The sequence below is a fragment of the Aptenodytes patagonicus genome, chromosome 2, assembly GCF_965638725.1.
Source record: "Aptenodytes patagonicus chromosome 2, bAptPat1.pri.cur, whole genome shotgun sequence".
In the NCBI taxonomy this organism is placed as follows: domain Eukaryota; kingdom Metazoa; phylum Chordata; class Aves; order Sphenisciformes; family Spheniscidae; genus Aptenodytes; species Aptenodytes patagonicus.
Window position 1 is genome coordinate 30,522,912 of NC_134950.1, and position 14,938 is coordinate 30,537,849.

The window sequence follows — 14,938 nt, forward strand, 5'->3', positions numbered from 1 at the left end:
GTGAATGAATTCCTTGTTTTGCTTTGCTTGCGTGTGCGGCTTTTGCTGTATTTATTAAACTGTCGTTATCTCAACCCACGAGTTTTCTCACTTTTACCCTTCCGATCCTCTCTCCCATCCCACCGGGGGGGGAGTAAGCGAGCGGCTGTGCGGTGCTTAGTTGCTGGCTGGGGTTAAACCATGACAGTATCAAAGAAAAGAGTAGCAAAGTTTTCTACTAAGTTCTTGTTACTTTCAATCATCACTCAGCATTAGAAATAAAACCAGAAATCAATTTTTTATGTAAGTCCATTTATTGGTTCTCTGAAGACACAAAAGCTGTTATTTCAAGTGCAGGCAACTAAGCTTGTTTTATTGCCCCAATAACAAGAGATTAAAACATCACAGTCAATGGCTATCAGGTTGAAAGACTCAAACTCGTCTCAGTTATTTGTGTTGAAATTTTCTCAACACCAAGATCAACTGCATACAGATATGAGAAGAAATTTTACATGTAAGACATAGTACAGTAGAAAAAAATGTTGCTTATGAGCTTTCTGTGGAAACATTTTTATGTGTTGAGAAGGTGTACAGATTCAGGAGTTTAAAGAAGATCTAAGAGACTCTTAAAATCAATACCATTGCAAGTGCTGCACTCGTAATATCAAAAGCTGACCTTTGGTAAGATTAAGCCAATGCCAAAACATTTGTAAACAGGATTCAATCAATACTTTAGTTTCTGCTGACATGAACTTGGTTTTTAAAATGAAACTGCTTTATACTAAGCAAAATACACTTCTAAGAAACTGAAATATTAATTCTCCATGGGAATACAGCAATTCTTCAATCATTTCTAATAATACAAAGGATCAAATTCTGCCCTCAGTTTCATTCCTGGACTCTCACTGAATTGTGCTGGTAATAACTGCAGAATTTGTCCAATGTTGCCCATTCGTTACTCCCCTGTTGGAGCACCATTTTTCTAGCAAAGGTGAAATAGTGATGGAGAACTGGGAAATGCCTGTTCTAGCCATTTGTAACTAGTCTGCTTTTTTCAGACTTTGACATATCCCTTATAAATGTTGCTGTGAACATGTTTGTGGCAACATCTCCAGGAGAACGCCCTCTGCCACCTACTGATGAGTCAGAGGAATACAGAGAATCCAGAAGCTTCATTTGCAGGAGGCTTTACGCACCACCTTTGACCACCCAATCTCCTGTATGTACAATACTGAATAATCGCCCCAATGGTGACTATAACGTAGCAGATCTTTACTCGCATAGTCTGCATGTGGGTTCAACCTAGATGATACTTGTGTTACGCTCTTTAGGAAGCATGCTGAAATGATAAAGTTTACATGATGAAGGACAGGGGAAGATGATTTAGAAGTTTCTGTCTGCTAGTGATTCCTTGCTTAGATCATATGCGTGAGCTGATGTGTCTCCCCAGAAAGTAACAGAGCTAAACAGACTCCACTCAGAGTCTCTAACTACACAGAGCCACAATAAACAAACACTTAGGTGACTTAACCTGGATTTTTCAGTAGTGGGGAGGACAAATGACACATGAGAGTCATCCACAAAGACCTTCTCCATATGCAACAAAATCCCTAATAGGTGAAATCATTAATATGGAGACTAAGATGTCAAAAATAAAAAACCAGGCAGAGCATCAAAACTAAAAATCCATCATCTTGGGAGGTAACATAGTCAGAGCAGCAGAAGAAAGGCACTTCCCCCTCAGCAATATTAAAGTTGCTGCTTTAGTAGCAATACTACTAAATACAAGGCAACATGATACCAGCAGCACTCTACAGCTGGATGGGTGAAGTAACAGCAGCAGTGAAAGAAGAAAAGATCAATGGGCGGCAGCAGGACATGGCAAAGACAGCAAATGCTGAAATGACAGCAAGGTATCTTTTCTTCTTTACACACAGAAGCTGACTATGCCTGATCGTATCCCCAGAATACTAATCTAATCTTGGACAACAAACTATGAACAAGAGAGGGAAGGAAAAATCTGGTATGTTAAACAGGAACTTACTCTTTGGATGCTTGCGCTGGAGGTGGGGTATCTGAGGAAGACCACTACTAGAGATGCTGTAGCAGCAGGCATTTTGCCTCCTGTTCATGTACTGTTGACCCGCTGTTATTTCTGCTTTCCTGAACTACTGGTTCATTTTTCTGCCTTTACTACATTTCCTTTGAAATTAATTTTAAATATTGAAACTGAGCCCATTTTTCTTCCATGACCACATGGCAGAGAAGTGACACCATCACAAATGCCGAGGCATTTGTGGTCAAGAATCACATATATCTCACATTTCCTTATTAAGGTTAGTATTGCATACAGTATTTTTTCTGCTTTCAAAATCAGATTCAGTTTTACCACTCAGAATTTCAAGCTGAGAAACACAGATCTGGATCCAGAGGAAAAGCAGTAGACAGCAAAAACTAACTACACTTTGGGATGCAGGGATTTTCTCACTCAGGTTCAGCAGACTGAGACTTGAGACTTCACTTGAACGAGGCTCTCACTATCCTGCCCTTCACAGGCTGAAGTGGGCGCCAGTTATCAACCAGTGGGTTCACAGGTTCGTTCTCACCATTCTTGGAAAGGCTACGGAGCTTCGCCATCTGCAAGGAAGAAAAATTAGTGTCCATGTGAATTCACCTGGAAGCAGTGTGGACCTTGATGCCTAGAACAAACTCTGAGACAGAAAAGGAATTTTCTTATATAATGACAAGCATTCTAGTAGAGATTATTGGTAGAGATCACTGCAGCCCAACAGCTGGGCACTGTTTCTGTGGATCTTTACACTCTTCATCCACAGAACAGTGCATCATCTGACCCTCGCCTGGGCTTCTTTTGGATTTTTCCCTGACCTACACTCACAAGGCGGAAAAAGAGCAGAGGCCTTCTGTGACCCTGCTGGAGCTGGACTGCAGTCAAATCACTTGTGAAAATATGGCTATCTGTGAAGGAGGATGCACATCTAAGTCTATGCAAGGTAGTCTGATAGAAAAAGCTGGTCTGCAGAAGTTCGTATTTTGTTCTGTAAGGCAGAGAAATGTATGTCAGCTGGATTATTAAGTTCGATCATGAATTCAGCACTTAGCTGTTGTTCTCCAAATTAATTTAAATTCAGTGTTGCTTTGTTAGTTGTTACCCTTTCATCAGAATGCAAAATAAACCTGTTCTGAAAACAGCCAAATCAGTAAAAAGTCTATACCCTGACTTGTACTGCTGAAGCAGAAAATAGTATAAATAACCAAAAGTTTTAACGCAAGAACTAAAAAGAAGGTCACCTTATCCAGACTGGCTCTCTATTCTTTTTCCTGTGTAAATGCACATTTGAGCTATATGAACACAATTAGTACATTAATTTGTATTAACATTCAGGTTTGCAGGTTCTAGCTAGTTTGATCCTTCTCACTGACAGCTTTTAGGAAGTCAAGATCTGGACCAGCAATTTCTTAGACTGGGAAACCAGCTAAATGTTAGTCTCACTTGCCACTTAATGCTGAAGCACAGAGAATGAACTGAGGCTGCTGTGATGGCTGAATTTTGTGGCTCGGGGGCACTTCTGCCTATGCAGGTTTTCAGGATCCCAAGAACAGTCCGCTAAAGCTATTCCAGGAGGTGTCTAGGAAGAGAGCCTGATTCTCAAGGTCAGTTTTACAGTCCATTTCAACAGTCCATTCTGCAGGCAATTTCTCACAGTCCTCAGCTAAAGCTTTCCTTGTCAAAAAAGGCAAGGTAACGTAGGGCTTGTAAATCATCACACTGACACACTGGGACACTGCTGAGAACTGGTAAAGGAGTAGCAGAACTAGCTGGAGTTTACCTGGTCTGAGCTGACTTCAATCGGCTCCCTCAAGAGAATCCAAGTGATGCACTCCTCACAGGGGGGTGTAGTGAACGAACCATGGTAGGTCCAGTAGTCCCGAGATTTGGGGAAAAGGATTGAAGGATCAAAGTGCTGAAAAGGAGCCTCTTTCCCCTTAGAGAAATAAAAAATAATTATCTGCAGTAACTCTAGGGATATGCATCTTAAAAGACATCAGTATCTATGTTATTATAAAGGGAGTAATTAAATATAGATTCATGCAAGAGATCAGTCTCCTTTTCTTCCTGTCAAGCATTTGCCCTGCAATTAATAATAACTGACATTTTTATTCCATTAATAAATTAAAATAAATTACAAACTGAATTGTGTGGGACCAAAGCAAATTCATTGTTACATTTTTCTATTCTGGAATTATCGAAATTTTGTTTTATTTTGGGTCACTTGGGATAGAAGTTAAAGGCTGTGGCACTGCAGGTACTGGTACCCTTTTTATCCCATAGAACAGCGGCCAGGCATTTATCCCAGATTCGTTACAGTCTTCTCCTCTATCTGAAGGAATTTAAATCTGCATGCCTCTCTCCTCCCAAAATTGTGCTCTAATTACATTGTCATGGTGACACTCTCAATCTTTTTGTTGGCACTATTACACTTAACGTAAAAAATTAAAATATTTCCTGGAAGAGTACTGGATCCTGAATGTCTTACAACTAAAGGTGATTATCACCAGACAAGGGAGAACAGCAGACACCAGACAACATTTCCTGACAAGTTCTTCTTTTCCACCGAATGGGATACGCGAGAGAATATCTCCACAGGAGTGTGATGAGACTTCCTTGTCCCCTCAGGCTGACAAGAACTAAACAAGTTCGGTTCTCTACTGGTATTTAGGATGCAGTTTTGGAAAGCAAAATCTATTATTCCTAATTCTTTCTCCAATCATGGAGCATCTTCTCTAGATGAGAACAGAGTATTACCCTACAAAGTGCAATGGGAAGAGCTGAAATCTTTTCCACACATCCCTGCACAAAATATGGGTGGAAAGAATAACATCAAGACTCCAAATATATCTTCCTGACAAAATTATTCTCTAAATTCAATATGAGTTTGCAAAGAACTTCACAAACAAAATTGTGCTTTTTCAGTAAATACAGAAAAGGCCTTGACTCTGTGTAAGCACTGCTCAGCAATAGCGAAAACATCCCTGTATTATCAACACTGTTTTCAGCACAAAACCAAAATGTAGCCCCATACTAGCTACTATGAAGAAAATTAACTCTATCCCAGCCAAAACCAGCACAACAGTACAGTCTCCAAGAAACTCCTCTGTCTGTAATGTACCACAGCAATTGAAACTGCATGTGCGATAAATACACCGGTGATACCATCTATTAATCTTTCCTGAAAAATAAGTAATCTTGGTAAAATGTATGTGATGACAGGAAAAAAAAATAAGAGATAAAATACAAGATGTGGTTGTTTGCATATGCACCTATCTTTCTCTGCTTTTCTTCAACTACTGCTTTTTCCAGAACCACTACAGAGAATATCTGTACGTAGGAAATCAGACTTCTATTTTTTTCCTGTTAGAAGTCATAAAATCTCCAGTTAGGCAGTCTCGGATAGAATGTAACGGAGTGGATATCACTGCCATCTTGTCATCATTATATGACACAGTGTTTCATAGGGTGATCGATCAACTTTTTATTAATTGTGGCAAAGCTTTTCTGCGTGTTAATGGCCAAAAAATGATACAGGGATTATGAGAGAAAGCTGAATCTGTATCAAGACAGAGATCGTTGACACAGCAGGGAGAGCAACAGGTAGGGCAAACAAAAATTACATTCAGTTCCCTCAGCAGAAAGAACTGAAATGTATCTGAAGACTAAGAAAAGGTTGAAAAAATAAAATTAATATGACTCTGAGTGAGGAGAGAACAGATTTCAGGCTCAGACCCACACATCAATGGCAGTACATACATACATAAATTAAATGCAAGAAATTCTGCTAAATTTGGAAGAAAGTGCTTACAAAATTTGTAAAATTCAGTCCTGGTGATCTGGTGGTATGTTCAATGTCAAATAAAAAAGGGACTTTTCCTTTAGCATGATTAGGATCATAAAGCTTATCATGAAGTAGAATTGCTAAAGTATATCTAGAGGTTAGGTTTATGTTAATTAATAAAGTTAAATAACAATAGATGCAGTATCACAATTCTCTGCAAAGAACTCCCTTTTGCAGTTGTATCTATGCAATAGGTATGGACTTTGGTCCTTAGATCATTAATTAAACTGAAAGTTCAGAATAGGTTTGCAATGCTATTTGTGCTAGCATCATAGGAAGACAGAACCTAGGACTGGTGCAGAAACTGTACCGTGTAATCCCTTTTATAAATGAATTCAGTTCCATCTTAAAACTAATAGTTTTTAATGATGGAGCTTGCTCCATCATTCCTACTAGGTTCTTCTCATTTCAGGCTAACTAAATTTCTGACTCAATTACATGCATTTTTTTGGCCACTGCTGTCCTCAAATTCAAAAAGCTTTTCATTTCTTCTTGATATTGGCACACTAGCATATTTTTACAGAGCAGTATCAATAAGACTATCAATTGTGTATGCAAGGATTGACACAAAATCCTCGACAGCAAGAATACTTACAGAAGTGAGGAGTTACGTGTTTACTTAAGTAAAAGAAAGTGTCCTGCTCCACAGTCCAATGTATCACCTCTGGTGCTACTCTTAGGTAACAGAATGATGCCAAAAAGAGTGAATCTGAACTTCTGATTTCTGCTTCTGCTGCTTTTGAACTACATTATACCACAAAAATTGTTTTGATACCTTGGTCTTAATGTTATCAATTTCTTCAAGAATTCTCTTCATCTCTGGTTTGGGAGTTTTTCCAACCTGTAATGCAAAGCACAAGTACGGTATTTTTTCATCATGTTCCACAGTATTTGAAAGAAATTCAGTACATCCCATCTGTCAAGTTAGGCAGCAGTACTCTCAGAGCATCCAGTACAGACTGACACAAAATTGTGAGTGTTAAAAGAACATCCAGAATAGAAGACTCAAGTAACTGGCTTTGCAATTAAAAAATGTGTTGAAAGACTCTACAAGGTATCTCCCACTGTCAGAGGAACAAACTGCTCGCTCAGACAGTGACATCTACCAGCCTAGCCCTTGGCTCCTGGTTTGAAAGCGACCCACAACCACTGTGAGACGTATGAGGACTCAGCAAAGTGTTGATAGTCTGAACAGCTGGAGTTCCTGCAGACACTTCAAACATTCCGCAGCACGTACAGTCAGATCAGACTTGATGTAAGACATATGATGAGATTTGTGTCATGACCTCCTCAAGCTATGGGGTCACTTTATTGCTTGTGTTCATGACATTCAGCACCTCCAAAAGCTTTGACATGGCTCTGTATCCCAGAAGAGTAAAGACAGTATGCATAAGACATGCTGTTATTGACATGTCTTGTTCCAAAATAGATTAAATTCAGTTCTTCAGGAGATAATTCAATCTCTGTTTTAACAAAACCCAAAAACCCAGTCATCGAAAACCCCAGAGCAAAACAACAGCTCCTATGCCGATGAGCAAGGAAACGGGGAAAGAAGGCCAGAGAAGATACAGTGATACTACTTACTTTTCTAGACCTTTTAGCTGACCTTAGCATTGTTAATAGGAACATAATGTTATACTATGTAAGTTGTGTTTTACAAGATAAAGCTTTAGCCTAAAATAGACCAAAAGAAATTACAAAGGAAGAGTAATTGAAGGACATAGTCATGGGGGAGAATGTGGACAGATGCTGACCTTCTGTCACTTTCAGTTTAAACTAACCACAAGAAAAAAGGTCAGGCTGCCTCACAGTGTAACAGAATTAAAATGACATCGGATCTAGCCTGTCCAGGGACACTGTGGCAAAATTAATTACATCCACTTGCTATTGCTTGTACGAATGCAGCTTACTAGTGATAAAACAATAGAAGGAGAACTATTCTCTGACACTGTGTTCAAGCTGAAATGCCCACCTGCAGGTAAAATGACAGCCACATAGCTGAAGTTTGCATAATTTATCACTATTAGATTGTCTGCCTGTTAGTGTTTCTCAGTGTCCTAGACCACTTGCAGATTTGATAGTAGGATTGCTTTCTTTAAGTTTCTTAAAAAATCAATTGGAAAATACCAGTACAGTATTATTTTGTTATGAAGCTGCTGTATTTCAAGGTTAAAATGTTCAGTGAACTTCTTTTACCGTCAATTCTTTCAAGTACTTGGTCTTTTTGGCGCAGGTTCGTTGATCTCCTTTTGATCCCCAGCTCATGTGGGGATCAGCAAGAGACCAAGGATGGGCATCAGTCAGCATAACCTTGCTGACAGGTAGATACGATACCTGCTAGCAGACAAAGGGCAGGAGGAAACACTCTTCCTATGCCGACTGTCCTCCTCACTCAGTACACATCACAGCACAGAGCTGGTCAGCTATCAGGGACAAAGTTAGCAAGTGTCCCAGGCTTGAAGTTGTGTGTCTCTTGTTCAATACTACCCATGATATGTGCCACTGGTGTCATGAATGGTGTCAGAAGTCGGCTCTGAACAGGTTAGTGCATGGAATCTGGAGGGCCCAAGGACATACGTGACTTCAGTCTGTGCATCGCTTTGAATGTTTTCCTGTGAAATGATACAGTGCAGGGAAAAACAATGGGAACTTTTCCCCTGGCACTACAGAAAGATGAAAAATACAGAAAATTATAAAGACTGAATATTTGCCACTTACTTTCAGAAGAATGCCCACAACAGCCACACCATCAGGTTGTTTCAAAGCTCCAGCAAAATTACCATGTTTTGGATTCCAGTGCACCATATGTAACTAAAAATCAATGAAACCTCAGTTATAAATGCAAGAAATTGCCATCAGTGCAATCTTACAACCTTTTACATTAAATTAAGAAAAGTTTCCAGTACACAGTAAGTAAAGGAATGGGCATGAAGAAGAAAACTATATGTAAGTATTTCCTATTCCTGTTCCCATGCTTCCATGCGCTCACACTTTCTGTAAGCATCACTTTGCATTTAATTGAAGCATAAAAGAAAGAAAATGGAGTTTACCACACAATACCTTCAAAAATTAATCAGACAATTCAACTATAAACAGTTGAACCCAAGCATGTGACATGCACACATGCAGTGCATAAAACACCTACTGACATGCACTTCATCTCAAGTAGAGTTTTGGATCTTCATGTTATGCAGGTAACAGCTCAAGGATTTACACTGGGTTGTATGCAGTACATATTTTATCACTTGTATCTCTTACTACTCTTGGCACATTGTACTGGAAAGGAGTGGAGATAGTAACTTGACATTTCTTTCTCATTTCTACTTTCAACAATGCAGTATTTTCAGGATATATTTCAAGTTTTTACATCTCCTTCCAGAAAATCTCTGGCTCCTGCATATAGCTACAAATGCTGCAACCAGCAGTGTGGAATCTCAAAATAAGTAGTGTCTGGAACATAGTGCCATACAAAAAAAATAGGAGTCTGGTGCATATTTTGAATGCAAATTTTTGACCTTTTTTTTTTTTTTAAACACAGTAACAATTATTTAAAATAACAACAAAATAATTTGCCCTGAATATAACTTAATGTATTGCTCTCTGTTTCTTTTCTCTTGAGGATAAGGATATAATTTCTAAGGATAAAGGTGGAGCAGCCATATATCTTTGGTTGCATTCTAGCAAAATTTCATACATTCCAGATTTTCTTCTCCTGTCAATAAATACTTGAGTACTGCAAACAAAAGCAAAGTAAAAAGTCTGTGCTTGAACTAACCAAGAAATAGCTTGAGGAAGCAGAATTTGTCTGTTTAGTTGGCCACAGAAAGTAGAACACTAACACAGTTTGGCTGTGGCTAAGGAATGGGGAAAAACAACCTCAAACCATCACCCACAGTCATCTCGGCAATGTTTGTGCATGCTGGCCCTGCAAAATATCTGCCCGAATTTTCTCCTATGATAGGTGGGCAAAGCCCCTGTAAGCTCTGCACCTTGAGGGTATAAGTGGAAGGCAGGAAAACACTACTGCAGACTTTCTGTGGGCATAGGCATATATTTTGAGCCTATTCTCAAATAAGATGGAGGAAGGAAGTAACATTTGCTAGTAATTCACTAGCATCAATAGTGATTTCACTTACATTTATTACCTGAAGACGTCTTCAGGGCCTAGAGCAGCGATTAATTTTAGAAAATTTGGACAACAATAGTGCAGTAGTTTACATTAAAAAAAAACAACCCAAACATCTGTTTTCCACAGTTCCCGAAAATAAACACAGAGATTTTGAAGCACAGATGTTCAGAAACTAGAAGATACTCTTTACTGCTCTGAATCAGTTTTAAGGTGGATCTAATTTTGAATGTCAGTTTATCAAATGTGCTTTTAGCGAGTTTTTCTAGTAATTAGTAATGCTTTCTGAAACTAACTTAGTAATTCAAGCTATACCAGAAATGGCCAAAAGCCAAAAAACATCAGCAGAAAACAGATCTTCCTATTTGGAAATAACAGATCGCTTTGTCGCAAATATTTTTAAAACTTTCTAAAATACCAGCAAAAACTCTTGCTTGAAGAAGCAAATTCCATGTTAGTATATACTTGCAAAGATACATTTGTTGGAAGATGCAACTTATCCCACTGCACGCTGATGAATATTCACAAATTTCATAGGCAGATTTTAGAGAAAAATCCATAGCTAAATACTTGCAAAAGGGAAAATGGTTGATCTGTTCAGATGCACAATCATTCAAATTCCAGTTAGTACTGAATACTACTATTAAAAATAAGTCCTACCTCTGCTGCATATTTCACCCCATCTATAACATGCTCAGAGCCATGGTCATCAGAGGAACCCCAATGCAAGTGAAGCTGACGCAGCCTGTAGGCTCCCGTGAGCGGCCCACCTCTCAGCACTGGAATTGATAATCTACATCAACACCAGCCTACAAAATGCTGACATACACGTTTACTGAACAAGAACCCATACTTCGAAAGTGTGGAGCACCTCTTGTAAATCCAGCTGATTGCTGTGGGGGTCACAACACTCACCAGTTTACAAGATTGCGGCTGGATTCTGTTATCCCTCAGGAAGAGTCCTGTTTGATGTGAAAACTGTGGAAGCTGCTGTGAGTCAAGCACAGAATCAAGCCCCAGAACCCCAACAAGCCCCTTTTCTCTTGGCAAGTGGACACACTATAGTTCCTGATGTGGAGAGAGAAGGAAGGTATTCACAGCTGATTCTTGCCAAGAAATGGTCTGTTGTGAAATGGCTGGGGATAGAACTGTGAAATTAACCCAAAGGTGCTTTGAAGCATACCTCTAGTCTGGAACTGCCATACCTTTTACAGTTCAGACAACTAAACAATGGTTACAGCAGAGTTTGCTGCTTCTAGAAAAAAAAAAAGGATCTATTTTTTGAAAGTGAGGGAAGAGGAGAAAGTTTAGGTCAAATGAGTTAGAAAAGCGTCCTTGAGCAAGCAAAAGCTATAGTCCACATTTAACATTGCCACCAATGAAAGAAATTAAGAAGCTATTATTTCTGCTGTTCTTAGCCAAATAATGCTGACCACGCATCAGTCTGACAGTTTACATCAACTCTGACTTTCAAAACATCACACCTGCTCTTTCAGTTTGGGGATTCTTTTGAGCAGGGACTGCTTAGAGGATAAGCTCTCAAACATATTTTTCATTCATTACCTAAGGCAGGAATGAGACGTGTTTCCTTACACAGAAAGCTGATAATGCAGTTCACAACTGCAGTGCCAGAAGACCTTGTTTAAATAGCATTCAAGTTTGAACTTCTACCAATAGCTTTGAAGTTCAAAGTTAACATTGAAATAATATTTAAATCCTCTTGTGCCCAATGGTCTCAAATGAATTCTTGATATCATATGTGTTGGAATACCTACACAGAGCAAGAGGTTTAATTTTGCAGTTTCTCTTTTTAGTTGGTAGATGTCACAGCCATTGGGGGGGCAGAAACAAAGCACTGTGTTGAGTTTTAGGCATGCAGTTCCTCTTAGTTTTTGAGTTTGTTCATATATAAATAAATTATCATAACTAACTCAATACACTATTGAGTAAGCCTTCTGTAGAAGCCTTTAATGGAAAATATGATATGTAACATAATAATAATAGTAGCAGTAATAATAATTTATTATTATTATCATTATTATCATTATTATTATTATTATTATTATTATTATTATTATTATTATTATTATTATTATTGTTTCACTTTTGAATGTAGGAAAAATAAGGCATAGACTCTAAGGTCCAAATCCTCACCAGTATTTGCTTGCCATTTCACACAGGAATCAATGGGAGGCAGGAACCTTCAGGAGCTGAATTTATGTGATCTACCTACATTTACAAGCTAAATCAGTATCAGAGCTGGAAACTCATTTAGCAATCATTTCCTACAAGTGGCCCTTTCCAGAGCTCAAATACTGTGAAGCACTTGGAAACAGCACTTCATAATGGTATGCAGATCTCTCTAGCATAAAAATAAATCTTTTTAACATTCAAATTTTTCTATGTGATTAGATCAAAAAAGGCTATCTTCAAGCTAGATTTCTTTTTCCAGTTAAAATCGGATCTGCGGCTACTACTTATCCTCAGCTGCTGCCACCACAGAAGCCAACAAATGAAGGTAATGTTTATGAAATGCTTTCTCATTGAAGAGAACAGTGGTTTTTCAGAGCTGTCAAACACTGTATTTGATTCCCTATGAAAGGCTTGAGCCCTAAACTACTGTCCAGCAGCCTGCAGAAAGTTAGTAACAGAAGCAGGGAGTGAATGTACACTTTGGGTGTCCAGAAGAACAAGAGAGATGATGGGGAGGGGAGAGGTGGGGAGGGAACGGATTCAGAGGAAGGGCTGCACTCTGCTTGGCCAAATCAGGGTCTTTCTCCAATACAGTTCCCTGGGCATGCACGTCCTTGAGAAGCCTCTGTCTAAACATTTCAGCCTTTAGGAAGCTGCAAAGACAGAGCAGAACCACCATGTGAAAAGGTTCATAATCAATTTACTTCCCATGCTTTGAGTCATGGCATTGATTTTATGCAGTGCTTGTGGAAGAGCATTCCATGTTATAACAAAAGTGCAATTTACGGTTTGTCTGAGGCCACTGTGTAGAAATTGCAGTAATAAATACTAAAGCACCATACAAATACATAACAAAGAGATGGTCCCTGTCCTAAATAGCATAGATTCCATCTGCGAGATGTGGAACAATAACAGGTAGCTGTAATGGTAAATAAAGTTTGAGTCCAAGGAAACAATGAGCTCATCAAGATAAACAAGAGATAGTGATCTTTCAATGTACTGCAGATATATTTCATTAATTATATAGCTTACTAAGAACAAAATCCCAATACAAGTGCCATCAAAGCAGATGCAGAAAAATACAATGGAAAGTAACTCTGTTTTCCATTAATTAGATTGCTTTCCTTCTTGATAAAGGACTGATCAATATTGCATGCTCTTGAGATATGTTAGCATTATATGGTACTGTGAATTTATTATTCATTTTGACTGTTGTTGCCTGGCTGCATTCAGAGCTACGCATTGATACAGCTCTGGAATCAAGTTTTTAACAATTTAACTTAGAGATTAGAGACTGCTCTTTCTCAGTTAAATAACAAAGGCATTTCATAGCTTTCCAGAACCTATGAAATGCTATTTCCATAAATGCTGTTTTCATAGCTTTTTCAGAAAAATAATAAGAAATCAAGATCACAGTCGGTGGAAACACACAAGTTTTGTGTTTATGAAGTGCCTCAGAGCACGCACTAAAACCCCCTGGGTGACACTCTCTCTCCTTACACAAAGCCTGAGGATGCAGTGTCCACGTTGAAGGAGGTGACCTGGGGAAGAGAAGTCCACCTTCCAGCTGAGTCTGTATTTCAGGGGTGCCCCTGCAGCTGCAGCCTCCCTGTCCCACCTGTGGTGGACCTAAACATGGCTGGCTCCACCAGAATAAACTCTGGGAGCACCTTTTTTACATACGCGAATTACTTTTCTCTGCCAGCCTCCGTAGGCCAGGTACCACAGGATGTGTTTTGAGTCCCAGCAGTTTGCAGACCTCAATTCCTAACAACCCCCAAAAGCCGAACCAAAAACCGACCTGATCGATCAAAAGTGTCATCGAAGACGACTCGGCAGGTGCGCCCGTTGTTCAGGATGGTTTTCGCTGCCCCAGGATCGTAACTGGCGTGCCAAGGGGCAAGAGAAGTGTCGTGCCGCACGTCTTTGCTGTTGATCTCAATGGGTGACTGCTTGTCTCCCTTGGCCATGGGGTAGTTTTCATGCCAGCGGTCGGGTCCTGGGGGGGTAAAGGCAAGGAAACGTCGCTCCGGCTCATCCCCGGCCGGCCCTGGCGGCCCCGCGCCCCCACTCACCGTTGTCGCGGTCGTAGCCCCACACGGACTGGGCCATGGTGCCGCTGCCCGCGCCCCGTCCCTCACCCTCCGCGGCGACTCTGGCGGCGCGGTGGCCTCCTCCCTCCCTCCCGCCTTCCCTCCCGCCCCGGGGGGCTTTTTATAGACCGCCGCGGCTTCGCATCCTCCCCTGAGGGGTGGGCAGGGGGAGGGCGGCGGCGGGAGGCTGTGAGGCGGGCAGGGGTGAAGGACCGCCGCCGGGTGGTGGGGAGCCGCGGGGGCGGGTAGAGCCATTTTCTGCCCCCCCGGACGAGGCAGAGGGATGCCGGCGGGACCCGGCGGCTCCCTTCATCTCCCTCCCGCAGGGCACGCCTCAGCCCGCCCTGTCCCTGGGGTGGGAAAGGGGGGGCTGCGCCGCCCCGAGGGCCCGACGAGAGCGGGCGGGTGCTGGTGCTGAACCTGCGGCAGAAATGGCGGGAGCGTCCTGTAGCCCGCACGGAGGGACGGGGAGCCAGGCTCGGGTGGAGGAGCGGCTGCGTGGAGAGCTAACCTGCGGTACAAACACGGGGAGCCAGCCAGAAGGGAACGCAATACCCCAGCCCGGCTCAGCCTGAACGGTTTTCCCGTCTGCAAGCAGTGTCACAGGCGTGAAGTCTGCCCGGATGATTTTGGGT

The 14,938-nt window shown here is 40.9% G+C and overlaps 1 protein-coding gene across 1 annotated transcript; it reads right to left on the minus strand.

Moving 5' to 3' along the window:
* Positions 1-331: 331 nt before the first annotated feature.
* Positions 332-14,368, minus strand: LOC143156265 (carbonic anhydrase 3-like). The gene is made up of 7 exons (XM_076329467.1): positions 14,286-14,368; positions 14,012-14,209; positions 10,678-10,796; positions 8,610-8,702; positions 6,667-6,732; positions 3,828-3,983; positions 332-2,616 (listed from the first exon to the last, which is right to left on the minus strand). The coding sequence occupies exons 1-7, from the start codon at positions 14,320-14,322 to the stop codon at positions 2,497-2,499; spliced, it is 789 nt and encodes a 262-aa protein (XP_076185582.1). The 5' UTR covers positions 14,323-14,368; the 3' UTR covers positions 332-2,496.
* Positions 14,369-14,938: the final 570 nt, after the last annotated feature.